Below are 27,635 nucleotides of genomic sequence, written 5' to 3'. Positions count from 1 at the left end.
CAGAAACATAAGGCTGTGGCTTTTATTTTATGGTTTGAAAAGTTCTACGAGACAACATTAATTAGTAACATTCCTCAATGAACATGCAATGTAGTTTATTATAAATGGTAATTTAGAGATAATGGTGTGAACATGTTAAGTTCCAAGCAACCCATCTAAAACTGAAAGTGGAGCTCAGTATTGATGTACATTCTCCTCGAAGCCCTGAGCACAGCTTATATTTCACTCTAAATTATCTTTTTTAGCCTTTCATATCGAGACCATTTTAGCAGCATTTTTAAATAGATTACTAAAAGGGAAAGCAGACGATAAAATATGTAAAGCAAGCATTTTAGGCAAGAGTCCAGATTATATAATTCCATATGATCAGAGAGATAATCACCTGTTTTCTGAGAGGACTCATGCCTTCAGATAAAATGACAATGGATTACATCTCTTCCTTCCCACCCCACCCCCTTTGGCGTGCTTTAATTAGAAAGACACTAGTGTAGATTAAAGTCTTAGCCATACTCAATTCTTCCCTTGACCTGAAGAAAACCACAGCCATCGAGAATCTGGTGGGATACAAAACATTGTCAGTTTCATCCAAGTACACCAGTGAGCTTAAATAGAGCATCCAGGAGGTGCACTATTTACACAAGAGAAAAAAGGTGACCCCTTACATATTGATGATTTGACTCACATAATGGTCTTACCTTCTGGATCACAGCCTTGAAGTGTCAAGCACATCATTTCCATGTAGACAAGTGACATTTCCGTGCAGGAGAAGGCTAAGATAATCTTCCAGATGTAAACCAAGGACCTGCTGTCTGGGTCTTTGCATTTGTCAGTTGTGTATTTATGTGTGGGACACAGTAACTGTTGAAGCAAACCGAATTCAAGCAAACTAAAAAGCAAATCCTTGCATAGTACTTAAAGTCCAATGAGATAAAATGATGGATCAACAGGATTATTTTTGCTTAATGAAGCATTCTGGGTTTTGAGTCTCATTGGACTCAGTTTTTCAACAGGATGTTGTGCTCAAGGGCTGGAATTTGGAAATTCCACAACAGCTATATAATCAGTCAGCTCTGATTAATTTAATTGAAACAGGACTCTTGATGAAGCCCTGCTGTGCTTATAATTAAAAATTTAGAAACGGGTAGGGAGAGGGGTAAATGATGTGGGGGTTTCTTTTTCCTGTGAAATTAGCAGAGTGTATTAATTCAGAAGGTAGGCAGTTGCCTCTGATTGTATGCTTTAGTAATCTGAACCATCTGCCTCTATATACTAAGGAGTTCACCACTTTAATCCAGCTTACGGCCGACAAACCACTGTTCTCTATCAGTATGCCCTTGAATAGATGAGGCTGTGCAAAGTCCTTTGCTCTGAAATGTATTGCTGTCATTGAGAATATTTGGAGGTTTTCTCTTGGGTTTGTTTGGATTTTGTTTCTTCAGCTTTTGTCTAATTTTGGTTTTATTTTTCTGGAGCAGAGAAAATGGCTTTCCTTATGAAAAGTATGATAAGTAACCAGGTAAAGAATTTAGGATTTGGTGGTGGGTCTGAAGAAAATAAAGAAGAAGGAGGTGCATCTGATCCTGCAGCAGCTCAAGGGATGACTAGAGAGGAGTATGAGGAGTATCAAAAGCAAATGATTGAGGAGAAGTGAGTACATGCTACTTCATTTCCCTTAAAAAGCAAAGGAAATTCATTCTGGCCATACCTTCTTCAGTTCTCCAGTTTATTTCTCTTTGCTTTTTAAGATGCCTTTCCTTTTGCCGTTTACCTCTAAACCAAGGAAAGGTTGTTCTTCTAAAGTAAACAGTTCCCTAACATCAGCAGCTACTATGTTCTGTGTTCTATATTCTACATGTATGAATGGAAATGAACAATAATAAATTAATCTATATGTTGTTCTTAAAGCAGCTTAACACTTTCTGGTCTAGGCATGTTTTGATTGACCTCAATTTAATTATTTAGATGAAAAATGGTGGGTTTAACTAACAGTCTTTCTAAACTTCACCCTCCTAGCAAGTAGAAAGTCTTCAAATTGTAAGAATTCAGACCTTATACCTAGAAAAGGGTCTAAAAGAACATAGTGTAGCTTCCTTGATCTTGCATGTGAGAAAAAAAAAAAGCCCAGAAAACATAACATGACAATTATGTCATAAGACTTGGCTTATCAAAGACTATGAATAGATTTGTGGACTGTTTAATATGGAAATTCTAAACATACAGAAAAGTAGAATAGTAGGATGAATACCCATATATACCTATGACATAAAATCAACAGCTTACAGTTTGCTATATTTGCTTACAGATTAAATAGATAGGTGGTAGATAATAGTTTTTAAAGTAAATTACAGATGCCATATACTTCACCCCTAAATACTTCAGCCACCTTCCTCCAAAAAATAAAGGCATTCTCTTGGCTATATAAAATATAACAAATATAAAATATAAGCAACATTTTAGTTGAGTATTATAGAATGTGAATATCACCAACAACTTTTCGCCACTTGAAGACTGATTCTGAAATAAATGTAATCTCTGTGTAATTTTTTAATGTTTAAGGTAGAATTAAAGTTCTTTTAATAATCAGTTAAGAAATGAAACATCAATCTATAGGTTAAATGTTTATCATATGTTTCAAAAGAAAAGTATTTCTTTTTTGCCACCTGGGCTCTTTTGCTAATGATCAATTACATAATAGTTGCCTAAGTCCTATCGCTAAGATGATTATAGGTGAAAAGGTTAATGACCTGGAAGAAACAAAGAAAGTACAAAGACTACATTTAGCGGAAACCTTGGCTATTGTATTCTTTTGAAAGAAATCATGGCTTATAAACTACCTAGAATACATTATGCTTGGTTCTGCAGTAAATTAAAGTTGGTTTTTTAAAAAAATGTCAATGCAACTAGTAAAAATGATGTTGGTGCTAAGACTTGGGCAAAAGAAGCAGCATTCCTTGAATATTGGCTGATTTTACCTATGGTATGCAAAACAACAAAAAGCTGTAAAAGCAAAATAAGTACTGTGTAATGGAGAATAGAAGACAAACATCAGCATCAAACATTCTCAGATCAAGAAGGCTAATGAAAACAACAATGTAGACTACAGTTGTAAGCATACAAAATATCATTTAATATGTTCAAGCAGCAGATCCGACTGCAGATAAGGCATCTATTTGATTAACTAATGTCCTAGTTTTCCTTAATTTTATATCTGGACAGATCAAAGCTCAAAATGGCCAAATCATACAGTCAATCAGTAGATTGAGTTGTCAGCTACTCAGCTTTTTGCGTACGTGTGTGTGAGAATAGTATATATTTGTGTAGTCACTCAGTTTAAGAAATAGTGTCAGGACAATGGGGCATTCGGCTTCCCTATGATACAGACGGATGACTTTCAGTCCATTGTTTGAATTTTCAAGAGTTTCACCACCTAGAATGCAATATGTAGTAGGCATTAAAAATAATTCATCACAAGATAAACACAGAGATAGCTACAAACAGTAGAGTATATATAATAATTAAAATGAATGTTAGCAAATAAAAGCCTCCTACCTAAACCCATCCTCATCATTTTAGGAAGTGGGGAGATTGACTATATGAATTATAAATAAAAAACTAGCAATGCACTCTAATAATGCACATTCATTTTTCTTTTCCTTCTGTGTTCAATGTGTGTGTGTGTGTGTGTGTGTGCACACCACTGGTAACATTAGTACTGAAAGAGGTCTAAACATAAATAGACTATCTGGAAAGGAAATAAAACAATAGTCTGTTTATCCCTACATTTTCTCAATTATATTAAAAAGTTTCTTTGCCTTACTTATGCTTCAGCAGTTTCTACAATACCATTTGTAACTTGACTCTGACCTTTGTTTTATTCAGTAATTGTTTGGACGTCTAGTATGAGCATAGCATTGTGAGGAATGTACCGAAATGGAACAGATGGGTTTTCTTCTGCAGGAATTTACACTTTACGGGGAGACCAGCTAGCTGCATGTGACTATAAATGGAGCAACCAGTTTTTCTGTGTGATTTGTAGACTGGCTCTAGAGGACTGGAATCTAACTCTGTGTGGCATTAGTATCAACAAATGGATCAATGTGGTTTATAGTTATCTGATTTTCAACAAAGGCGCCAAAATAATCAGACCAGGAACGGAAAGTCTTTTCAACAAATGGTGCTAAACAACCGGAAAACATTGAACTTTGAACCCTACTTGACACTACACAAAAATTAATTTGTTATGTGTCATACACATAAACATAAAAGCCAAAATTATAAAGCTTTTCGGAAAAAAAAAGTAGGAGAATATCTTTGCAACTTGAAAGTGGATGAAGTTTTCTTTATCATGACCCAGATTGGCAATGACCTTATCAATGACCATAAAATTATTAAATGATAAATTCAACTCTAAGTTGAAAACTTTTATAAGTTAAAAGATGCCATTAAGAAAATAAATGGGTAAGCCAGACTGAGAGGATATATTTGGAAAATATATCTGACAAAGGACCGGGATCTAGGAAATATCACGAACTCCTAAAACTCAATAATAAAAGCAAAAAAAAAGGGAAAAGTTGGAACAAATACTTCAGAAAGATAGATATATGGCCAATTAGTACATGAAAATCTTACGTGAATGTACATGAAAAGCTGCCTGATATCATTAGTTGTCTTGGAAATGGAAAAAATGTAAATCACAGTAAAGTAGCACTCCATAAATACCAGTATGACTAAAATCAAAAAGACAAAAAATAATAGATGTTGCCAAAATGTGAAACCACTAGAACTCTTGTTTCAATTGTTGAGACATAAACTAGTATGACCACTTTGGAGAAAGGTCTTGCTGTCTCTTATAAAACTAAATGTATCCCAGTAAGTCACCCTAGAACTCAACAAATTCCATGCCTAGTTATTTACCTAGTAGAAATTAAAATAGATGTCCACAATAAAAGCTAGAACAACAATATTCAAATCAGCTTTACTCACTGTAGCCCCAAATGGGAAATGATTCCGGTGTTCATTAACAAAAAAATGACTAGACAAACGGTGATTGTATTTGTGCAAACAATAGAATACTTACCACTCAGCAATAAAAAGGAACCAGCTACTAATACATAAAACAACAAAGTGAAATCTCAAAAGTATTTTACGCTGAGTGAAAGAGGCCTTACACAAACATGAACTGTATAGTTCCGTTTTATGAAGTTCTAGAACAGGCAAAACCAATCTATGGTAGAAAAGGTGTGGTGGTTGCCTCTAGGGCTAGGGGGAGGCCTTGATCAGGAATGGGGTTGGGAAAATTTTCCCAGGTGAGAGCAATGTTTTCTATCTTGAGAGGGTTTTGGGTTACACAGGTGTGTGCATTTTGGGGACTCTGAATGGTGTGCTTAAGAGGTTTGTGCATTGCATTGCATACAACTTTTGCTTCACAAGAAGAAAAGAGAAGCTATAAACAAACATTTCAAGCTAGTTAATGACACGCATATTGAAGAGTTTGGGGGAAATGTTACTGATTTCTGCAACTTTGAAATGTATCAAAAAAGTAAAACGTGGATAAAGAGAGGAATAGATGTGATAAAAACGTACCGTAAGATGCAAATTTTAGAATCTGTATGGATTTGATATTAAAATTCTTTCAACTTTTCTGTATGTTTGGAAGTTTTTACAGTAAAATGCGGGGAGAAAAGGTCTGCTGCTTGTCCACGCCACAGGTCGCTAATCTCCTGGACAGGTTACTTTATTCAGTGTCCCTCTCCAAAACTCGATGCTTTCTCATGCCCGCTCCAGACCTGACATTCTGGGGCTGGAAATGAGTTCAGAGAGCACCTGAGCCCAGGGCCTGTGATCAGTAGTTTAACCTGATCGTTTGCTGCAGCTCCTTCCTTAACACTTAGCTGTTTGCGTAATGGTGAAGATTATTTCCAAACTCAGAGTCAAGACATAGAAACCAGTTTTCACCTGAAAATAAAAACAGGGGATTTGTTTTAAGCAGATACTGCTTTCCTCAAAGATAGTTCACCAGATCCACGGGTAGAATTCCCGTTAGGCCTCACATGGGCCTAAACCAGGAAGCAGGAGGCTGTTGAGAGGCCACGAGCACTCTTTCCCCATCTCTTGCCATTGCTTCTATCTGGGCGTGACTGCTTTGTTCTTCCTCAGCAGCCAGACTACAAGGTTGGTGGAAAATGACAGCCAATGGCTACCAAGTTCATCTGTTATTTTGCCAGCCACATTGCAAGTGTCTGTCATTCTTAGCACCAATCCTATATTTTCAAAGAAGAGATTTCATTTACTGAGCTTGGTCTAACCCCATATAGCCAGAGGGCAGGGCCGTGTATATAAATTCAGCTACCAATAAAGCACTTCTGTGGGCAGCAGGGAAGGGTGGTGGTGCTTGTGAGCTTGCAGACATCTCCAAAGGTGTCTGCTTTTGTCTGGATCATCATTAGCAGGAATGTCCATTTCAAACCAGCATAACCGTGAGTCCAATTGGATTATTCACACAGCAGGATCCCAGTCTGGCATTCTGGAAACATACCCTACCTTGTTTGGGGCTACCTCCTTCCAAACCAGGAAGAAAATGCCATGCCTAAATTGGGGTCTGGAGAGAGTAACAATGAAGGGAGACAGGTTTATATTATATCCCCCAACACCGATGGTCTTCAAAGAATTGCCTGGTTCTGGACACTGTGACCCTATTTTAGTTTGCATAAGAATCGCTCGGGAAGCTTGCTAAAAATGTAGCTTCCCCTCCCCTGCACCCCGAGATTCTGATGTAGCAGGGCTAGGATCAGGCCCAGGAAGCTGCATTCGTCATAAGTGCACCAGGTGATTCTGAGGCTCATGGTCCTTGGCTGAACAGTCCATGGAAAACTCTATGTTGGGAATAATCACCCCGCCCCTCTCCTGGTTCACATCATAAAGAGATTCCTAGGACCAAATTGTCTTTGGGACTTAGGGGTATATACTGAAAGTTACGACAGTAGAGTGACAGACAGGCAGATGTTTGGGGACCTAGGAAAAAAATCCCATATTTCCCAAGTGTCTGCCTGCAGTGGCATCTCAGAAGGTGTAACCCAATATCTGGCTCCTCTGAGCACGGGCGGGAATGTCTTCAGCTCTCTGTATCCTTCTGATCCTTTATTCTTTAACTTTTAGGATGGAAAGAGATGCTGCATTTACACAGAAAAAGGCTGAGAGGGCATGCCTCAGAGTTCATCTCAGAGAAAAATACAGGCTCCCAAAGGTAAGACACCCTGAACACAGGAAACATCTAATCATTTCTTAATTACCAAAAAACGGGAAGTCATACTTGATTATCCACAAGGGATCATGCTGAATATATCCTAATTGTAACTGAGATGTTTGATATAGTGAAAAGGGAACTGAACGAGGAGTTCATAAAATCTTGATTCCATTTTTTAACCTAACTTCTATGAACTTCCACTGTTGCTAAAAAAAAAAATGGAGTTAATACCTATAAATGACATTTTAACATAAATTTATCTGAAGATTCTCGAACTTCTCTATGTAAATACACAATGGGGACAATAATCATAGCTGACATTGGTTGAGCTCTTTCTAGGTACCAGGCACTGTGCTTTGTGTGTATGAATTCATTTAGGTTCTGTTCATCTCTGCCTTACCATACAGGAAACACAGGCATGAAGAAAGTAGGTACCCTCCTGCCATGGGCCAGACAGCCAGGAAAGGCAGAGCCCATGGTCCTGATTTCTATGATATTCCACCTCTATTTAAAATGAACCATCAATTGCTGGTTTGGGGAATAATGTAGTAGAGACAGTCATCACCCAGCACCCTCTTATGCATCTCAGCACTGGCTGAGGATGACTGCTGTAGGCTGTGGCCGAGTGAGTCGTTGGTCTCCTGGTGGGAAGGGAAAGCCTTGACATGTTGTAGAACATGTCTTAGATGTACTATTCCAGGGCTTGCATCCAGTAATGACAGAGGGCCTCTCACTTGCTACTCTGACTCATACCACCTGACTCCAGCTTTACTACCTGTCCACCTGACTAAACGACTCCACCTTCAACTTCTGGGTTGGTCATTCAACTTCATATTCCAAAGATGCACCATCCCTTAAAGAACATCTTCCATCTGGAGAAGCCAAAGAAAAAGATCCTCCAAAGGGCATGATCCCAAGTATGAGAGCCACCTCCAAATCCGGGTGGTTTAGAAAGTGCTGCTAAACCAACTCCTTCCATTGATCCCCAGCAGATCCCAAAAAAAAAAACTGGTTTTAGAAACTATAAGCATTAAACAAGGGAGAGTCCACTGTCTATTCAAGGTCACTGATGAAATCACCAAAGACTTAAACACGGTAGAGGTTGATCCCTAAGGTTCCCAAGGAACCCGGGTTCTGTTCTTAATAAGAGAAGGAAAACCCACAACAAAATGTAAGCTCATTTCATCCACAACCAATGAACTTGTAAAAGAATGCTTTGCTTTTCCTATCCCACCCTCCATTCAGGTTTAATAACTTTTCCCCACTGTGCTTGCATTTTGGAAGAGTGAAGCACTTCTAAACCCTGTCCTTTCCACTTTCATTGTCTGGTGAATTTCCTGAAACTCCCTGGATGTCACTGGCTCTCTTTAGCAATGTGGCCTCCCCCAGGCAGGAAACTTGACTCAGATTCATGCTGCTTCACTGAAGCTCTGGCCTCTGCTCTTGTGCCATCTGATTAAGGCACCATCAATCTTGTTGGGATGAAGCAGAAATTTCACACACACACAAACACCCACGATTGGCTGGGTGTGCATCGTCCAGAATGGTAGGACTTTTCAAAGATTTATTTTTGACAAAAAGATGTTATTCTTCTGTAGGGATCTAGGGAGAACTGGGGTTCAGTTGTGGCTCTGTAACACAGTATCACATGGTTTTAAAAAATATCCGAGTCTCTTAATTTACGCAGCAGGAATAGAAAAAAAAAAAAATCTGAGCCTCAGTATCCTCATCTATAAAATGAGGGCTGAAGTACCTAACTTCATAGGATCTTTGTCTGAGATAATGTAATATAAAGAACCTAGTACAGCACCTGACAATAGAGCTCTTATTGTTGACATTATGATCTCTGGGCACAAAAGTCTTATTTCCTGATAATAACAACCAGGGGTCTTGAGGACTGCCAGTCCTTAGGTGTGTAATCAATGCAACAATGGAGGTTCCTGAGCCTCAAGGCCCCAAGCCTTTTATCTTTTTCTCCACTAATGGTGAATCAGCAGTCTTGCTGACTTCCAGATCCTCAGGAGTGAACTCCCTTAGACTTAGCAGTAAGGTTTAAGTACTCTTCCGAGAAAAATAATTCTCAAATCTCTGTGCCAGGGTATCCTTTGAAACAAAAGCCTTTCCAACAGAAACTATGGAAAAAGGAAAAAATGATAGCCATGAAATGCACAAATCCAGGTCCTCCCCGGAGAATGATTGCGGCTATACCTGCATAGGCTACTGCTCCCTAAAGCCAGCTAGGGGGAGGGACTGACATGAAGGACGTTGATGAATGAACAGTAGAGCTTACCAGTGTCTTTCATTGCCTGGCTTACTGATGTTCATATATCCCCTTTTCTATAGCTGTTTCAAATGCATAATGCATTTGAGATCCCACCTGATTTTCTCATAGACCATGAAAGAGACCATAAAGCTCATCTAATAATCTCATACCACTGTGTCATTTTATACCTGGGGAAACTGCAGCCCAGGGGGAGTTAAGTAGCTTTGCAATAAGCCACATCTTCTGTGACAGACTCAGGATTGGAACTCAGGACCCACAACCATGAAAAAGAGCAGTTTGTTCACAAAAGGACTTTGACAGAGCTCCCTGTCTCAAGGCATTTGTTCTTTCTTCTTCTTTTTTGTTTTTGTTTTTGTTTTTGTTTTTTTTGAGACGGAGTCTGTTGCCTGTTGCCCAGGCTGGAGTGCAGTGGCACAATCTCAGCTCACTGCAAGCTCTGCCTCCCAGGTTCACGCCATTCTCCTGCCTCAGCCTCCTGAGTAGCTGGGACTACAGGCGCCTGCCACCATGCCCAGCCAATTTTTTGTATTTTTAGTAGAGATGGGGTTTCACTGTGTTAGCCAGATGGTCTCGATCTGCTGACCTTGTGATCCACCTGCCTCAGCCTCTGAAAGTGCTGGGATTACAGGCGTGAGCTACCACGCCTGGCCTCTTTATACTCTTAATATTTGAGCTATTCCCCAAAATTTTAGGGCAGTTTTGAATTCCATGTGGCTTAAAAAAAATGGGAGTATTTTCTTTCTCCTGTGTTGTCTAACAGTTTGACCCTAGATCTGCAAGCAGCTGTCTAAATTCCAAATACAATCCAAACAAACAGATGAGGATTTCACTTGAAAACATTGTACACACCATCATTCACTGCAGTTTACGTCCAGGCGGGGACCCCCTTCTCCAAGGGCATTTTTTGCTTGTTTAAGTTCTAGGGTACATGTGCACAACGTGCAGGTCTATTACATATGTATACATGTGCCACGTTGGTGTGCTGCACCCATTAACTCGTCATTTACATTAGGTATATCTCCTAATGCTATCCCTCCCCCACTCCCCCACCCCACGACAGGCCCCAGTGTGTGGTGTTCCCCACCCTGTGCCCAAGTGTTCTCATTGTTCAATTCCCACCTATGCGTGAGAACATGCGGTGTTTGGTTTTCTGTCCATGCGCTAGTTTGCTCAGAATGATGGTTTCCAGCTTCATCCATGTCCCTACAAAGGACATGAACTCATCCTTTTTTATGGCTGCATAGTATTCCATGGTGTATGTGTGCCATATTTTCTTAATCCAGTCTATCATTGATGGACATCTGGGTTGGTTCCAAGTCTTTACTATTGTGAATAGTGCCGCAATAAACATACGTGTCATGTGTCTTTATAGCAATATGATTTATAATCCTTTGGGTATATACCCAGTAATGGGATGGCTGGGCCAAATGGTATTTCTAGTTCTAGATCCTTGAGGAATCACCACACTGTCTTCCACAATGGTTGAACTAGTTTACAGTCCCACCAACAGTGTAAAAGTGTTCCTATTTCTCCACATCCTCTCCAGCACCTGTTGTTTCCTGACTTTTTAATGATCGCCATTCTAACTGGTGTGAGATGGCATCTCATTGTGGTTTTGATTTGCATTTCTCTGATGGCCAGAGATGGTGAGCATTTTTTCACGTGTCTGTTGGCTGCATAAATGTCTTCTTTTGAGAAGTGTCTGTTCATATCCTTTGCCCACTTTGTGATGGGGTCGTTTGCTTTTTTCCTGTAAATTTGTTTAAGTTCTTTGTAGATTCTGGATATTAGCCCTTTGTCAGATGAGTAGATTGTAAAAATTTTCTCCCATTCTGTAGGTTGCCTGTTCACTCTGATTGTAGTTTCTTTTGCTGTGCAGAAGCTCTTTAGTTTAATTAGATCCCATTTGTCAATTTTGGCTTTTGTTGCCATTGCTTTTGGTGTTTTAGACATGAAGTCCTTGTCCATGTCTATGTCCTGAATGGTATTGCCTAGGTTTTCTTCTAGGGTTTTTATGGTTTTAGGTCTGACATTTAAGTCTTTAATCCAAGCTAAAGGAGGATGTTCGAACCCATCACAAAGAAGCTGAAAATCTTAAAAAAAGATTGGACGAATGGCTAACTAGAATAAACAGCGTAGAGACGACCTCTTAAATGACCTGATGGAGCTGAAAATCATGGCACGAGAACTACATGACGCATGCACAAGCTTCAGTAGCCGATTCGATCAACACTGATCAAGGGTATCAGTGATTGAAGATCAAATGAATGAAATGAAGTGAGAAGAGAAGTTTAGAGAAAAAAGTGTAAAAAGAAGTGAACAATGCCTCCAAGAAATATGGGACTATGTGAAAAGACCACATCTACATCTGATTGGTGTACCTGAAAGGGGCGTTTTTATATTTGGTTGCATTCGTAACAATGGATTCTACATACAGTGTTTCAAAACTGTGCCTATGGTATGGAAGATACTACAAATACCAATAATACAATTGTCTGCTTTTTGTAAACCACATAGAAATTCTAATCCCGTATAGCTAGCCATAAAAACAGCACCTAATAAAACTACACGATAAGAAAAATCGGCTACTCTGGGCATACTGCCTATGAGTTAGCCCTGCTCTGCAAGGAGCAGTTTAAAAACTAAAATTAAAATATTTTTTAAAAATCAGCTGGATCGTATTCCACTCAGTCCAGTTATCACCAGCTGTGGCTAACTTCCCCTACCCCAGTGCAACACCTTGCGCTTGCAAACCAGCCCCACCCTTGGGAGCCTCCTCTGCCTCCCGCGCTGTCACTTGTCACACGTTACCCTCCCGCCCGCGTCCCCCCCACCGACGAGGCTCTGGGTACGGGGACCCTTCGATGGCCCATGTGGCGAAAAAGAGGCTCCGGGGGACAGACACGTTTCCCAGGCTAACGTCTGCCCAGGCTGTGCAGAACAGCCACTCCCCTCCAAGTCAGATCCTGGCTGGAGCGCGGAGGGCGCCGCGGCCGCTGGCGCGGGCCCCGAATCCTCGACGCCGGCGCCCCCTGGTGTTCCTAGCGCCGCGGCCCCTGGCACCCGCGGGAGGGGGAACCCGGGCTGCCGGTGGTGGCAGGACCAGGGCGGGGCAGAAGCCAATTTCTAGAGGTGACTTTAAAAAAAAAAAAAAAAAAAAAAAAGTCTTGATAGGTCATTGGATGGAATGGGGGAAAAACAAAACAACAACAAAGAAAGAAAGAAAAGAAAAAAAAAGTCGTATTATTTTGTTATTGAGGACCTGGTCGTGCGTTTCCTATCCTCCCATGGCATAACGGGAGAGGGAGCTCGCAAACAGCCGAGTTTCCGCTGTCTCCGCAGTGACAGTGCTGGAGAGAGATTCTGAAACGACAGCAATCGAGGGCAGGCTGAAGGAGTTGGAATCTTCAGCCTTGAGAGGATATGACTGAATAAATGAAGCTTATGGGGGCAGAATCATGCCCCAGGCCTCCAGTGGCATGCTTTTTATTCTAATGCTGAATTCAGTCAATTTACCCAGTGGCTTGGCTGCTGGTTGTTACTGAACTGTAAGTACCTAAGGTCTGTCTCATTATGCAGAGAAATCTCCGCAATGGAACTTTTAGAGAGCCATCCTCAGAGAGAGGCCGGGCACGGTGGCTCACGCCTGTAATCCCAGCTCTTTAAGAGACCGAGGCGGGCGGATCACCTGAGGTCAAGAGTTCAAAACGAGCCTGGCCAACATGGTGAAATCCCGTCTCTACTAAACATACAAAAAAAAAAAAAAAATTAGCTGGGCGTGTTGGCGGGCCACTGTAATTCCAGCTACCCAGGAGGCTGAGGCAGGAGAATTGCTGGAACCCGGGAGGCAGAGGCTGCAGTGAGCTGAGATCGGGCCACTGCACTCCAGCCTGGGTGATAGAGCAAGACTCCATCTCAAAAAATAAATAAATAAATAAATAAATAAATAAATAAATAAATAAAAATAAAAAATAAAAAGCCATCAGAAAAACATAGTGGGGATGCGAGGTGTAGGGTTTTGTCTCCTAGATGCTTCATTAAGGAGCAAGGAGGCCCTGGAAGGCCAGACAGTGCCCATCTGGGTCACTAGGAGATGTAATTGAGAAGCCCAAGGCATGGTGCTCTGTCCAAAGAACTGGAGGGAAGGAGAGGAGAGGCAGGCCTGCCAGTGCTGCCTCTTACTGAGGCCAGGGGAGGGCTGACTCAGGGCTGAAGCAAAGGAACTGCTGTATTCGGTGGGAAACAGAGCAACAGATTCCCAGGTCCTTATGAGTCCCCTCCATGGGGCTTGGCTTCCGAGGTCATCGGAGGAACATGCCAACCATCACTCCCCTCCAACCCTCTAAGTTCTTTTCCTAGAACAAATTCAGGTTCCTGGATGACCACAATACTTTGGTTCCTTGACACCAGTGTCTGAGTGCTGTTTCTCTTTTCCATAGACTTACTTTTTTACGTCCGGAAAAGCACATACCATATGTGTGCGCTCAATACATAACCATAAGGATCATATACATTTAGGGACGTGCCGAAGGTCACAAAGCTTGCTGTGACAAATGGAGACTCAAGCCTCCTTACTTTTCATCCACCACTTTTTGGTCCCCCCTTCTCCTCATATCCCTTTAAACTGGGCATCAGATTCCTGGTGGTAGACTTTAGAACTGAACACACTGTCTAACAAAGAAAATGGCACAGGACAGAAAGCAGGGATCCCTGGGACTCTAGTGGGCTCCTAATAACCTTCCCCTCCCTGCCAGGTTTGCAGAATACTTAGCCTGTGCCATCTTCTAAAGCCCATATTGGGTAAGCATTCATAGTAATAGTATTAACAGCCCACAGGGAATTGGACGAATTTAACACGTCCTCCAGCTAATGAGGGATGACCCCCTGGGTACCTCATTCACAATTCCCCAGGGTCACCGCCACAGCGCTTACATAACAGCAGGATTCAGTTCTAGACCCTTCCCCTGACCAAGGCCCGACAGGGAGCAGATCTGAGAAAATGTCTTCCCAGGAGCTGTCAGGTCTAATGAGGATAACTATGTCACATTTTGGAATTAGAACTGTATTTTCTAAAGAAATTATTTGGCTGGTGTTTCCTCTGAAAAAGAGTTTCACTCGATTGCTGACAGGGAAAAGCAAATGTAGACTCTTTGAAAAGGAACAACACAAGCCATAGCCCTCTAGATAAACAATAAAAGGTCTTGTGTCTCAAGTTTATTAATTGTTAGTGACAATACTATTTGCTATGCCAATGTCTTTTAATGACCATTGTTAATTTCGGTCATCAGATAAGTAATTAAATAAGTGCAGTAAACAAATTGCAGTTATCTGCAGTATGTATATATATATATGTATCTATACCAGTCATTATAATGTCCATGTACACATATCCAGATTATGTCGATATCCTCTAGTTGTCAAATTATAGGTCATCAGAGGACTTAAAATGCCTAAAGTCATCCTTGATTCTTACGTTAGATTTGGATCACACATCACTAATTATTCCGGACCCTGTATCTTCAGTTTCTCCTTCTTCATTGGCCTCTCCTTAATAAAAGAGGTCAAATCTCTCCCATCTAAAACAAGCAAACAGTACTTTCTGAGTAAACATGGCTTTTTAGGTATCTTCCCTTAAATGACTAGTTCTCACTGCTCTGCTGAAACCTTCTTCTTCCAGATGTTCAGTGTCTGTCTAAATACAGTGGGTGGTTCCCTCAATTTCTCTTGGGGCCTCTTTGTTTCTTCTAGCACTGGTGATCGCTTCTTCCTTAAAGCCCTCTTTCTCCTCAGCTTGCAGACATCACCCTCTGGTTCTTGTTCTTGTTCTTGTACTGCTTCTTCTTCATGAGTTATCTTTTTCTGTCTGCCTCCAAATTGTGGGATATTCTAGGGTGCCCCCATGGCTGGCTCTTCTTCTCACTCAAGCCTGAACGTTGTCCACGAGGGCTGCACCTTGCCGTTGCTTTCTGCTACCACCTACATGTTGATGATTCTCAAATCTGTACTTCCAGACCACATCTTCTCCCCAAATTTCCCAACCGCAGCTACCTTTACTTGGACACTTCACAGATAGAACCAGCTCATATCCAAAACTTACTTGCTCATCCTCCCTCTAAACCTGCTCCTCCTATAGGCTCCACTTCCATGGGTGACTCTCCCGACAAGCCCATCTCCCAGGCTGGCTACCAGATGTCACCACTGCCTCTTCCCTGCTTGCTCCAGCTGCATGTCCAGTAAATCGCCAAGTCATCTTAATTCACTTCTGAATAGTTCTCAATTCACCATAGCTTTTCTACTTGGAGTCTTGTCCCTCTCCACACTGAGGTTTCTAAAATGCAAATCTCATCCTCTTTCTTCCCTGTTTTTTGTTGTTGTTGTTGTTGTTGTTGTTTTTTAAGGCCACTATGTCTTTTAGAATAAAATCCAAACTCCTTGTCCTGTATGCCATGATATGGGTCCTGTCTCTCCAACTTCACCTCTTGCTACTACTCCCTGCCTGGACTAGCGCCTCCTCCTGCTCTGTTCCGTGCTCCCTGTGGCCTTTCTGTAAGACTCTGGTTAGTGCCACTTCTTCCAGGGCCTTCCATGATCTCCCTCCCCCTACCTAATTCTGGATTTGGTCATCCTCCTCCATGTTCCCATATATCTTGAGTCCATGTCTCCTACATCATCTTATGACCCTAAATATCTGCACCTACTGTGTGCTCCTTTAAAAAAGGGGCTGACTTTTAAATCTCTCTGCTCAGTGCCTAGCAAGGTGACTGAGAGATAGAAAATGGCACACACACACACACACACCCCCACACACACACAGTGATTGCTGAGTAAATGGGTGTTATTGGGGAAAAAGAAAAGAAAGAAAAATGCCCGGCTGGGTGCAGTGGCTCACGCCTATAATCCCAGCACTTTGGGAAGCCGAGGTGGGTGGATCACGAGGTCAGGAGATCAGGACCATCCTGGTCAATATGGCGAAACCATGTCTCTACTAAAAATACACAAATTATCTGGGCGTGGTGGTGCGTGCCTGTAATCCCAGCTACTAGGGAGGCTGAGGCAGGAGAATCTCTTGAACCAGGAAGCTGGAGGTTGCAGTGAGCAGAAATCGCGCCATAGCACTCCAGCCTGGCAACACAGCGAGACTCCATCTTAATAAAATAAAATAAAATAAAATAAAATAAAATAAAATAGAAACACCCAAAGAACAAAGTATCAAAAATAGCAGAAAAATTTACCCGCCATTAGAGTTACATTAAACTACAATTTTATGAAAAGAACAAGTCCAGATTCAACATTGTAGTTTTGTATAAAACACAAAAGTTTCCTTGTTTTATAAGTAAAACACCATATTTCTTCAAGTAGAGGAAGTAATATGTTTTAAATAAAGCTACAAGATTCTCTCTAAAAGCAAATGTGTCCCTCTCCCTGGCCAATTTAAAATGTATATGTAAGTCAAGCTAAATTAATAAGAGAAAACAGTTCCACAATGAACCCTAATCCTATTAACAGAATTGTCAATCTAGGTTAGTCATTGAAAAATAATGTTGTGACCCCTGCTGAGCTATATGATTTAGTTACACCTGGTGTTTGTCTGCCGTATTAAGGGCACCATTCATTTCAAATAAAGATGCATATAGGAGAAACTCAGCAGAGTTGTCTTTAAATGTGTCACATTGAAAGCTCCATTACAGTTGAATTTAAAATTTGCCTCTTAAAAAAAAAAACAAAGATGATTGTGTGAACCTTCCTTTGCCAGACCCCTTCAGATTAGGAGCTCTTGGGGCTGCCCAGCAGGGTCTGAGACACCGAAACCTCCTGCTTTCTGAGCAGCTGTTTCTGGTGGCCGGGCGGCGGGGAGGCCATCAGAGGCCCCATCAGCCGCCATCTCTTCCTTCCCCTCCTCACCCTGCCCCAGTTCGGTTTGCTCCTCCTACTTATGCCCTTGAAAGAGCAATGGACTACATGTCTACAGGGAGCATGGGGATGGGAAGGAGTCACTGGACACTAGTGAAGCAGGATTTCAAGACGTGTTGCTTGGCCACACCAGCTTTGTCATGTCATCTTCATAAGCGCCCTGTAAGGTAGGTAGATATCACCTCGACTTTACAGATGAGAACACCTGCTCAGAGAGGGAAAGTGACTTTCCAAGGTCACAGAGCCAATAAATGGCAGAACAAGACTCTACCACGAGACAATCCGAGTCCACAGGCCATGTTTTCTTGCTAGACCCTTCTGGCAGCTGTGTTAGGTTCTTATGCCCTAAAAAGCAGAATGACATTTTTGAAGAATCGTTACCTCTCGAGACCTCACTTGCCTCATCTGTAAATGAGGGGCTTGGATATGCGGCCTCCAGGAGCTTCTTGAGTCCCTGTGGAATGTCTTCATAAGGGAAAGAGGTATGAGATGTGCACAGCTGGTATCTAGAAATTCTCATTCCCTGTAGCTCCCGACGCATGCACACTTTCAATCAAATTGAAAACCGATGCCTATTCCTCAAGAAGACAAATCCACACCATCTGTCCTAATCTGCGGGTGCTGAGGGGTCTTTAAGTAGCTGAAGAGGGAAGAGCAGCAGCGGGGCACAGCAGAAGGAGCAGCCAGCACGCCCCAGCCCAGGGCCTTCATACCAGCCACACACTACCTTCTGAGGGCAGCAGCCCCACTCATAACCAGGACAGTGAGCGTGGTTTATGAAGACAAGTACCTGACTGCTCAAGTCCATGATCCTCACAATTATGTCAATCTCACGCTACACGAACTCCTCCACGTGAAAGAAATCCATTCTTTTAGCTTTTGGTATCCTGTGGGCAACGATAAGTGAATAAACTAAAAACAAAATCAAATCTACCTAGTGTCAATCACACTGGCATTTGCTTATACACCACGCTTAGCTAACTGGACTCTGACAAGAGGAGAATGCTCAGCTTTTTGAAGACATAACCATCTAAGATAATTTATCATGGTATCTCAAGTTTGGTGAAAAGAGAAGGCCAGTTTATCCAGGTCTAGGAAGTAGTAAGTCTTGAAATCCAGGGTCACGTTTATCTTTTGGTGAATGGTCATGCATCAATCACAGGAAATGACAATGGTAGGATATGGAGCTATTTAAATAATGGGGTATTCAGCAGTGGCCATAAAGATAATAAGTCTGGTTGAAAACAAGAGATTAAAACGGATTTCTCATCAGCTGGCATAAAAATAATTAGCTCTTAACTGCATTAAACAATATCCCAAATTGATAAGATTTCTAGAAATGAGAAGATCTCTGAAACAGAGCCTCTGAGAACAAAGTATAGCCTATAAGTCCCCTAATTATGTTCTGGCTCACTCATTCATTCATTCACGCCACAGTTCTCATCCTTGAGCCTTCCTTCCCTCCCTGGAGCTGCTTCCGGCCCGTAGTGATGCTGATTCACATTGGCTGTAACTGCACTTGTATTTGGGGATTGTAATGAGCCATTACTTCTTTTCCTTGAAGTGTGAACTGTGTCCAAATATTCCTGGTCTCCCCAACCCAAGATTTGTCAATGGGCAGCAGAACGTGTGGACAAGACATTCATTGTTTGAATTGCAGACAAGGTCCTGTCAGCAGGGTGGTTCATTAGGAAGAGAGGAAACAAGGCTGCTGTGTCCACTGTATAAATCCCATTTACGCTTCTTAATTGCTTGCTCTGTCCCGGATCTTTCTCTTAAGGGCCAATACTCTCACACCGTCTCTTTCACTGTCCATGCCTTCTTTATCCCAGGGATCCTTTCAGCAGGGATCTTGACACTGAGCTGCCCTCTTTCCTCTAAAATATTCATAACCACCACTACCACTTATCCAGAGCTTAGATGCTTGCGAGGCTGTTTCACAGCATGTCTCATTCAATCTGCTCAACAGTCCTCTAAGTGGCCCTTCCATTGGACATCAGAAACATAAGTTGACTTGCCCAAGGTCATGCATTGGTGAATGACAGATCTGGGACTCGAACCCATGTCTAACTCCAAATCACACAATCTTTCGTTCTCCTAGGCCACCTCTGGCAGGAGAACGGTCTGGATAGGCTGCAGCTTTTTACAAAGGAGACACTTGAATACTTAGCCAGTTCTAGGTCTAGGGCTAGCTCAATTAGTTAGGATCCAGAGCTAACGAGGCTACAGGCCCACATTTGGTTCCAGAGGGCATGATTTTCTCCTCTAGCCACTCAACAGCCTTGTCTGGTTGTCCTACCTTTAGTCATAAGGTTTCCATGGCACAGGCTTCAGCCCAGAGTAATCAGTTTCAAGACTAGAATCATCTCCGGAAGCAGCCATGCTCTGGGGGAGGGCCAGTAGCCTTGTCCTTCTAGATCAATGGTGAGTGGAGGACTCTCTGACCAAAGCCATTGACTACATCCAATGCTGTCTTTGGACCTGGACATCTGAGGCCACTGCCCTGCGGCCCATGTTTTAGAGGGCTCTGGTCTCTCTTCTAGCCACCCTCTTTTACATAAGGTGAAGAGTCTGTGGGCCAAAGGGCCTAGACCAGGCAGAGCCACACCCCTCTTGTAGACCATGCTCAAGCTGCTCAGGACCCCAAACGCTCTGCCTAAGTGCATTCCAGAGCCTTCCCAGGCCTCCGATGCAGATCTGTTCTCCTGAGAGTGGCCAGGCAGACTAGGCCTGAGGAGTGGGGTAGGGGTCATGCTCCCAAGGTCCCAAGGCCCTTCCCAGTGAGGGCTGGAGCCAGGAACTGGAGAAAAAAAGAGGGCCAGGTTGTGAGCCAGGAAGTTCTATCAGCACTTGTGCTTTACCATTCACAAAAATTAGGGGTGGGCCCAACAAGAGGTAAGGGGAGCTAGGGTTGGCCAGGTAGCTTTCTCTTAGAATGGAAAGCCTAGTGCTAAAGAGGAAATGACTAAGCCTGGCTTGTTAGAAAAACCAAGGCTTTGAGTGAAGGTAGGAGTCACTGCTAGGTCAGAGATAAGGTGCCAGGACATCACAGCCTCCTGAGAGGGCTAACCCCATGTGCAAGATTGCCCACAGTAAATTCCCCTGTCCACCTCTGAAGGCTCTTATTTTTATGAATAACTACCACTGGGTGAGTGCTTAACAGATTCTAAATAACTCAGTTACCATCTAATCAACCCTCGACAGCTCTAAGGCAAATAATGCAATTCTCCACATACAGACAAGGAAATAAAACTCAAAGAGGCTATACAAAGTGTCCCAGGTCACCCGTCCTGTAAGTGGTAGAACTAACGTCCTCACTCAGGCAATTTAGTCTGCGATGCCCCAACAGGATTACAAAGATAAACCGGTAGCTATGAAAACAGAGCTCTTTATAGCAAAGAGAACCTACAAATTTAAGTATTGTTAAGGCTGTTATCTTCCCTGACAATAGGTTCATTGAATCATTCAGTAAACATTTATTTTAATTTTTGAAAATATTTATTTATTTATTAAGACACAGTCTCTCTCTTTTGCCCAGGCTGGAGTACAGTGGCGCAATCTTGGCTCACGTCAACCTCTGCCTCCCAGGTTCAAGCAATTCTCCTGCCTCAGCCTCCCGAGTAGCTGGGATTACAGGCGTGTGCCACCACGCCCTGCTAATTTTTTGCATTATTATTAGAGACAGGGTTTCACTAATTTGGCCATGCTGGTCTTGAACTCCTGACCTCAGGTGATCCCCCCACCTCAGCTTCCCAAATAGCTGGGATTACTGGCTTGAGCCACCATGCCCGGCTATTCAGTAAAGATTTAATTCTTTGTGTCTACATGCCAGAAACTTTGCTGGGCTATGAGACAGAAAGATGAGTAACTTACAGCCTTTGTCTTCAAGAAATGTGGAGCAGTGGTTCTCAAACTTCAGCAAGCCCCCGAATCACCAGGAGGACTTGTTAAATCACAGATTGTGAGGCCCGCGCCCTGAGTTTCTGAATCAGTGGGTCTGAGTAGGGTCCCAGCATGTGTATCTCTAGTGAGGTCCCAAAAGATGCTGATGCTGTTGGCCTAGAGAACCCACTTTGAGAACCACTTTGATAAAACTTAGGGCAATCAAGATCCTCTCCATGAGGCAACGTAGAATTGCACTGCTCTTGCTTCCCTGAGCAAGAGGCACAAGGATAAAACAAACCTCAGAGTCGCCCTTGAAGGAGGAAACCATCCTGAAGCTTCTTCAAGCACAGCAGAGCCATAGAGAGTGGCCTTGCTGAGGTCTCCCTGTGAATGGGAGGCAGGCGAGCACCATCCCGTGAGCCCTCACAAGTGTGTTCAGTGTTTTGTAACCCTGGCTGGCTGGCTGGCTTTCCTTTGGCCCCTCTAGCTGCCCGTCCCTGCAGGCCCACAACAGTTACCCTGTCCAGGTTCAAACCTGGCGACATGCTTGGGGATCTTACTACCAACCTGAGGGAAGGGGCCAGAATTCCTGGGAATGTCTTTTCAAATCACTTGCATTTGATGTCAGGATGCATAAGAGAGGGCAGATGTCCCACATTTGCGTGAACTGAGAATGAGTCGGCCACCTTGTGCTTTTCCTCTCCTTCCTGCAAAAAGGCCCAGAAGATGATCAGCAAGGAAAGCAGCTGCTAGGGAAGGCAAATAAAAAATAAATAGAAATGCACAATTGGCTGGGAGCCCCTAGGGATTAACTAACTAATTAATCCCACAACAGTTTGACCAGGAACTAATTAATCCGTTAAGCACTTGGAGGGCCCAAGGCCCTGGCCAAGAGCAGGGAGAGGCTTCACATCTCCGGAGGCTGGCGCGGAGTGGGACTGTCCTCCCGGGTCTCCAAGGAGGGCCTCGGTGAGGACTGTCCTTCCCAAAATCATTGGTTCCCCCTGCATCAGAAATCTGCTTCTCAAGCTATTTCTTGAGCCAGGTTCCTGTGTCACTCTGCCCAGGGAACCGAATCAAAGAAGAGAGCCCTGAGGAAAGGCTGCTGGGCTTCGGCCCCTCCAAGTAAGAGAGCCACAGACAGTTAGAACTGGAAAAGACTTCAGCCATCTGGTCCTTCCAACCCACTTTACAGATGAAGAAGGAAGTTTACAGGTTACCCTGGTGTGTCGTTTGGACCTAGAGACAACTGATGTTTCTTTCCAATCATTCCTACGCAGCACCCAGACAGGGGGAATTCAGATCTCCCTTTAGGTGCTGTCTTTAACTCCACCTCAGAAGTCACCAGGTGCAGAAATCTTTCTTAAAACAATGTAGTCTGATTGACTTAGATCATCATTTTTTAATATGATTTTTCATGAGCTTTGGTAACAAATTTAAGGCTAGTCACAACATATTCAGGTGGCTCTAACATAGATCTTTCCTCTCATTAGCTTTTCTGACACTCTTTTTAATCTTCTGTTTCCCTGAAACCCAGGTCACCTCATGTTACAACCTGATCTCCAAAAAATCTGACAGCAGCCATCTGGGGATGTAAGCTAATGTTAACCTTTCCCAGAGAATGGTTTTCTTTAGACTCCTCTCTCATTACAGAACAGGAGGCTTTACAGTCTAAGTGGTGAAACAATCTCAGCTGAGTATGGTGGTGCATACCTGTGGTCCCAGCTACGTGGAAGGCTGAGGTGGGAGGATCGCTTGAGCCTAGAAGGCCAAGGCTGCAATGAGCCAAGATTGCACCACTGGACTTCAGCCTGGGTGAAAGAGATAGACCCTGTCTTAAAAAAAAATAAAAATAAAAATAAAAATAAAAGAATCTCAAAGACCAGGCAGCATGCGCTAAGAAATTCTGGAACAGACACTCCTAGAATCACAAAATGAAATGTGCAAGGCACTTGTGATAGCATCAGCAACACCGAAGGCTAGACTGCCAGGATGCTGAGTGGGGGCCATGCACTTGATGGTTCACTTAATACATGTGTGCTGTGGGCCAGACTCCAGTTCAGGTGCTAACGGTGGAGTTGAATCTGACAAGGGCCCATGTCAGGGGCTCCCTGTCTAGTGGAAGGGAGGAAAAGAGCAATGATTAAGCAAAAGTTGCCACTAAGGTGTGATGAGTGAATTAATGCATACTGTCTAGTCACTATAAACTGAAACCTCATCCTTTAGAGTGGGGTCAACCAGGTGAGTGGATCTTGGCATGTGCCTGATAGAGTCTGCAAGACTTGGAAAACTGCCCTTAGGCAGAGTTGGGGTGTGATGCCCCAGCTTTTGTGTGTATAAGCATCACAGAGAGAAAGGGCTTCTTAAAAATCCAGATTGGGTTGGGAGTGGTGGTTCACGCCTGTAATTTCAGCACTTTGGGAGGCCGGGGTGGTTGGATCACCTGAGGTCAGGAGTTCGAGGCCAGTCTGGCCAACACAGTGAAACCCCGTCTCTACTGAAAACACAAAAAATTAGCCAAGTTTTGATAGTGTATGCCTGTAAACCCAGCTGCTAAGGAGGATGGGGCAGGAGAATCACTTGAACCAAGGAGGCAGAGGTTGCGGTGAGCTGAGATCGAGACACTGCACTCCAGCCTGGGTGACAGAGCAAGACTCCCTCTCAAAAAAAACAAGCAAAAAAAAAAAAAAAAAAATCCAGATGGCTGGACTCCACTTCCAGAGTGCCTGATTCAGTGGATCTGGGATGGGGCCCAAGAATCTGTAGTTCCAGCAGGCTCTAGATGATGCTAATGCTGCTTGTCCAGGGACCACACTTGGAGAACCACCATACTGGAAGGTTCTGATTGACCCAAGGTGCCATGAAGGAGGGATGTCCCTACAGGAGCCTGACCCAAGGTGCCATGAAGGAGGGACGTCCCTACAGGAGCCTCCACGACTGCCACCAGGACCAGGCTTGACTGCAAGGCCAAGTGTGCCACTCACTTCCTTTATTCTCTACAGACTTCTTCCTGCTGCTTTTTAAAATGTATTTAGTTACTGAGTTAGTAGGTTTAGAGTTATTTATCTATCTCTATTTATTTTTAACATAGAGTGAAATGGATGAGAATCAAATCCAGATGGCTGGAGATGATGTGGATTTACCCGAAGATCTCCGGAAAATGGTAAATGAAGATCAAGAAGAGGAAGAAGATAAAGATTCTATTCTTGGGCAGATACAGAATCTCCAGAACATGGACTTGGATACCATAAAAGAAAAAGCCCAGGCCACCTTCACTGAAATCAAGCAGACAGCGGAGCAGAAGTGTTCCGTGATGTGAGGGGTGGGAGGGGTGGAGGGAGGGAACCAGTCATCCTTGGAAAAGACCACTCTCCTGTGGGACGTTTCGAGCAGTACATGTTTTAATGTAGTGAGCACATTAAGGAAAACCACGATGATCCATTGATAGACAATCATTTGGTTGTTCTAAATATTCCGGGCAGAGCATTTAGCTAGCACCTTGCAGCAGGAACCATATTTTCCTTTTAGTTATAAATGAGACGAACTGGAAATTTTCAGGTGTAAATGATGATGCAGAACACGTATCTGCTTAAAGACCTTGAGATGAGCCAAGAAGAAACAAAAGCAAGTGGTATTTCCTCTCCAACTTTCTTCCTTGGAGGCCAAGTTCTCACCCTGTCCAACTATTCGCAGGACACCAGGTCCCTTCAGAGAAAGATGTGGAGAGTCAAGGTGTCCACTGGAAGCCGGGTTGCCCACAGGGAGCTGAGGCTACAGACTCCAGGGCAATCAAAGGTCACCACCCCCACCCCTCACCTCCAGGCTCCTTAAATTTGTCAGTGATACTCATCAAGTTTGGTCCTTGGATGCTTCTCAGCCAAGTGGCGGTAGCAGGGATGTGGTGAACAATGAGAAATTGAGGCAGGGAATAGACCTCACCAGCCCTTTGCATTGGAGATCATCACTCTAGTGGCCATGGGAAGAATGGAACCGAGGGAGGCACAATTATAGGCAGAGGGAAACCAGGGAGATGGCTGCTCTTTTTGAGTTGAGCTTAACTCTCCTTGTCTGAACTTGGTGATAGCAATGGAAACAAAGTGGGTAGACTAACAGAGAGCGTTAAGAAGTTAAATCAGTCTCTCTCTGTCTCTCTCTGTCTCCTCCCAACCTATTTCTCTCTCATCCCCTTCCCTCCTTCTTGTCCAATCTCCCTGTCTCTTTTTTTTTTTTTCCTTCTCCTGTCCCTTCCTATCCCACCCCTTCAGACTACCTTCCAGTAAATCACACTGTCATTTGGTGCCACAGGCTTTCAGGGTAGGCACTGATTTTTTTTTCCCTAATATCTGCTCTCTTTCAAAAGGAACAATTCAAAAGACTTAGAACAGTTACCACTGAAACACTTCAAGCTATTTAGCTAAAGCCTACCAAACCAAAACAAAATACTGATTTTTTTTGGTGAATCTGTTCATATGGTGAATAAAGATCTATCAAAGGAAAAGGAAACTGAGACCAAAAACTTAGGGTCTAACTTGTTCTAAACCCAGAGTTCCCAAATGTGTTGTACAAGAAGTTTTATGTAATAAAAATATGCAAATAAAACAAATGAATAAAGGTCCAAAACCTACGGTCCTTGGCAAAGTTCAGCCTGTCTTGGAAGCTCCTGGGAGAACATTGGTGCAATGATTGGGGCTGATTAGCTTCTAGTCCGCAAACCCAGATGCCATGAGCACATTTTAAAACTGCTTGTCTTTTATCAGAAATGGCATGTGAGTTGTGGTTTGTTTTATAGCAGAAACTTTAAAATACTCACTTTCTTAAAAACTACAATATAATAGATATGATTTAGTTTCAGTTTAATGCCTTACTCTGCCCTGTAGTTGACGGAGTGGGTAGTATGGATGGGTGAGAGGTGCTGCATGTGGCCTGATGTCTATACACTTTGTATGACATAAAATACTACAACTGCCAAATTGTTCCACAGACTAGCCTCAGGATGACAAAGAAGACGTGCTTTCTGTAAAAGATGCAGCCAGTTCTGCTAAGGAAATCACTAAATTGGCACTTCCTCTTGACTGCCAACATTACTCCAATGCAATCTGGTCATTGTCTCAATGAAGTCGCACAACTGCTAGAAGACTGTGACCATGATTCCTCTCATATCATATCATACAACCCCACAACACAGCCCAGTATATCACCTCACCCCACATAATGGTACTCCACATCACATTATACCAGACCACAACCTATCATACCACACTACACCACAACACACCACCCCACACTAAACCACCCCTCACCACACGGCCACACCACCCCAATCAATACCAAATCACATGTGTATGGGTTGGGAGAGGGAGGACATGTATTAGGGCATCCAGAAGGCCTTTTTCTCTCTAGAGGGTGGATTGGTGTCTGTGCTGTATGATGTCAATGAGCACAAAAAGGTCTCTCAGCATCAAAACCTAGAATCCAACAATTATTAAGGACTAGGAGGGAATCTATTCTAATCTCCCATACAATAAAGGGACCCTTTCCAAGTTGTCCCAGTTGAGCCTTATTTGAAAGCTTCCAGTGGTACAGAATTCACTATCTGCTGCTCCAAGGAAATTTAACAACCACCATTCCATTTTTAGACAGCTTTAGTTGTTAGAAAATCCTTCTTTGTCTTAAGCTGAAAATGGTTGCATCTTTAATCCATCGGTCATGGTTCCGTTGAATGGAACTACACAGATTGTGCCTATATTCCCACTCAGGCTTTGATATATTCCCCTCTCAGTTTTCTCTTTTTCAGGAAAACATCCTCACTTCTTTTCGTCAATTCTCATCATACAATAGGAACACTGTGAACAGACTGGGTAATTGAGTGCTGACTGCTGATGTCTAGGAGTGAAGCCAGCCATGCAGAAGGCAGCAGTGCTGTCACCTTTCACACCCTGCTACTGGACTTGATGCCTGAAGCCATTCCTGAGCCAACTCATAGTCAGGAATGAGGATTTTAGACCCAATTCCACTAGCATATGACCTTAGACAAGTCATTTATTCTATCTGGAAATCCACTTTCTCAACAGTGAAAATGAAGGGGCTGGATTACTCTACTTTCTGTAATTCATTCTATGGTTTCAGGGTAGTCACTGTGGATATTTATCTTGTGAAAGAGAGCACATTAGCCCATTGTCACTGCCACAGAACTAGGTTTCAGTCCCTTTACTAGCTTCAACTGAGCAAAGGGACACCAGGCTCCAGGAGTGGCGGGAAGGAAGAGAGAGTCAGATGCTACAAGAGAGGGGATAAAGAACATAGAGCGTTGCC

At 43.0% G+C, this 27,635-nt stretch overlaps 1 protein-coding gene across 1 annotated transcript; it reads left to right on the top strand.

Annotated features, from left to right (window-relative positions):
* The first annotated feature begins 1,293 nt into the window (after positions 1-1,293).
* CPLX4 (complexin 4) lies at positions 1,294-25,943 on the top strand. Its single transcript, XM_025365498.1, has 3 exons — positions 1,294-1,647; positions 7,156-7,243; positions 24,415-25,943. Exons 1-3 carry the CDS (start codon positions 1,481-1,483, stop codon positions 24,640-24,642), a joined length of 483 nt encoding a protein of 160 aa, XP_025221283.1. The 5' UTR covers positions 1,294-1,480; the 3' UTR covers positions 24,643-25,943.
* The last annotated feature ends 1,692 nt before the right edge of the window (positions 25,944-27,635 follow it).

The sequence above is a fragment of the Theropithecus gelada genome, chromosome 18 (genome assembly GCF_003255815.1).
Source record: "Theropithecus gelada isolate Dixy chromosome 18, Tgel_1.0, whole genome shotgun sequence".
Taxonomy (NCBI): domain Eukaryota; kingdom Metazoa; phylum Chordata; class Mammalia; order Primates; family Cercopithecidae; genus Theropithecus; species Theropithecus gelada.
This window is presented reverse-complemented; position numbering and strand designations above follow the sequence as displayed.

Bases quoted from the DNA above. Each gene is read 5' to 3' on its own strand.
- CPLX4 (XM_025365498.1), top strand. From the start codon at position 1,481: ATGGCTTTCCTTATGAAAAGTATGATAAGTAACCAGGTAAAGAATTTA. The intron at 1,648-7,155 runs GTGAGTACATGC...TTTAACTTTTAG, and splicing joins AAGCAAATGATTGAGGAGAA to GATGGAAAGAGATGCTGCAT. The intron at 7,244-24,414 runs GTAAGACACCCT...TTTTTAACATAG, and splicing joins AAAAATACAGGCTCCCAAAG to AGTGAAATGGATGAGAATCA.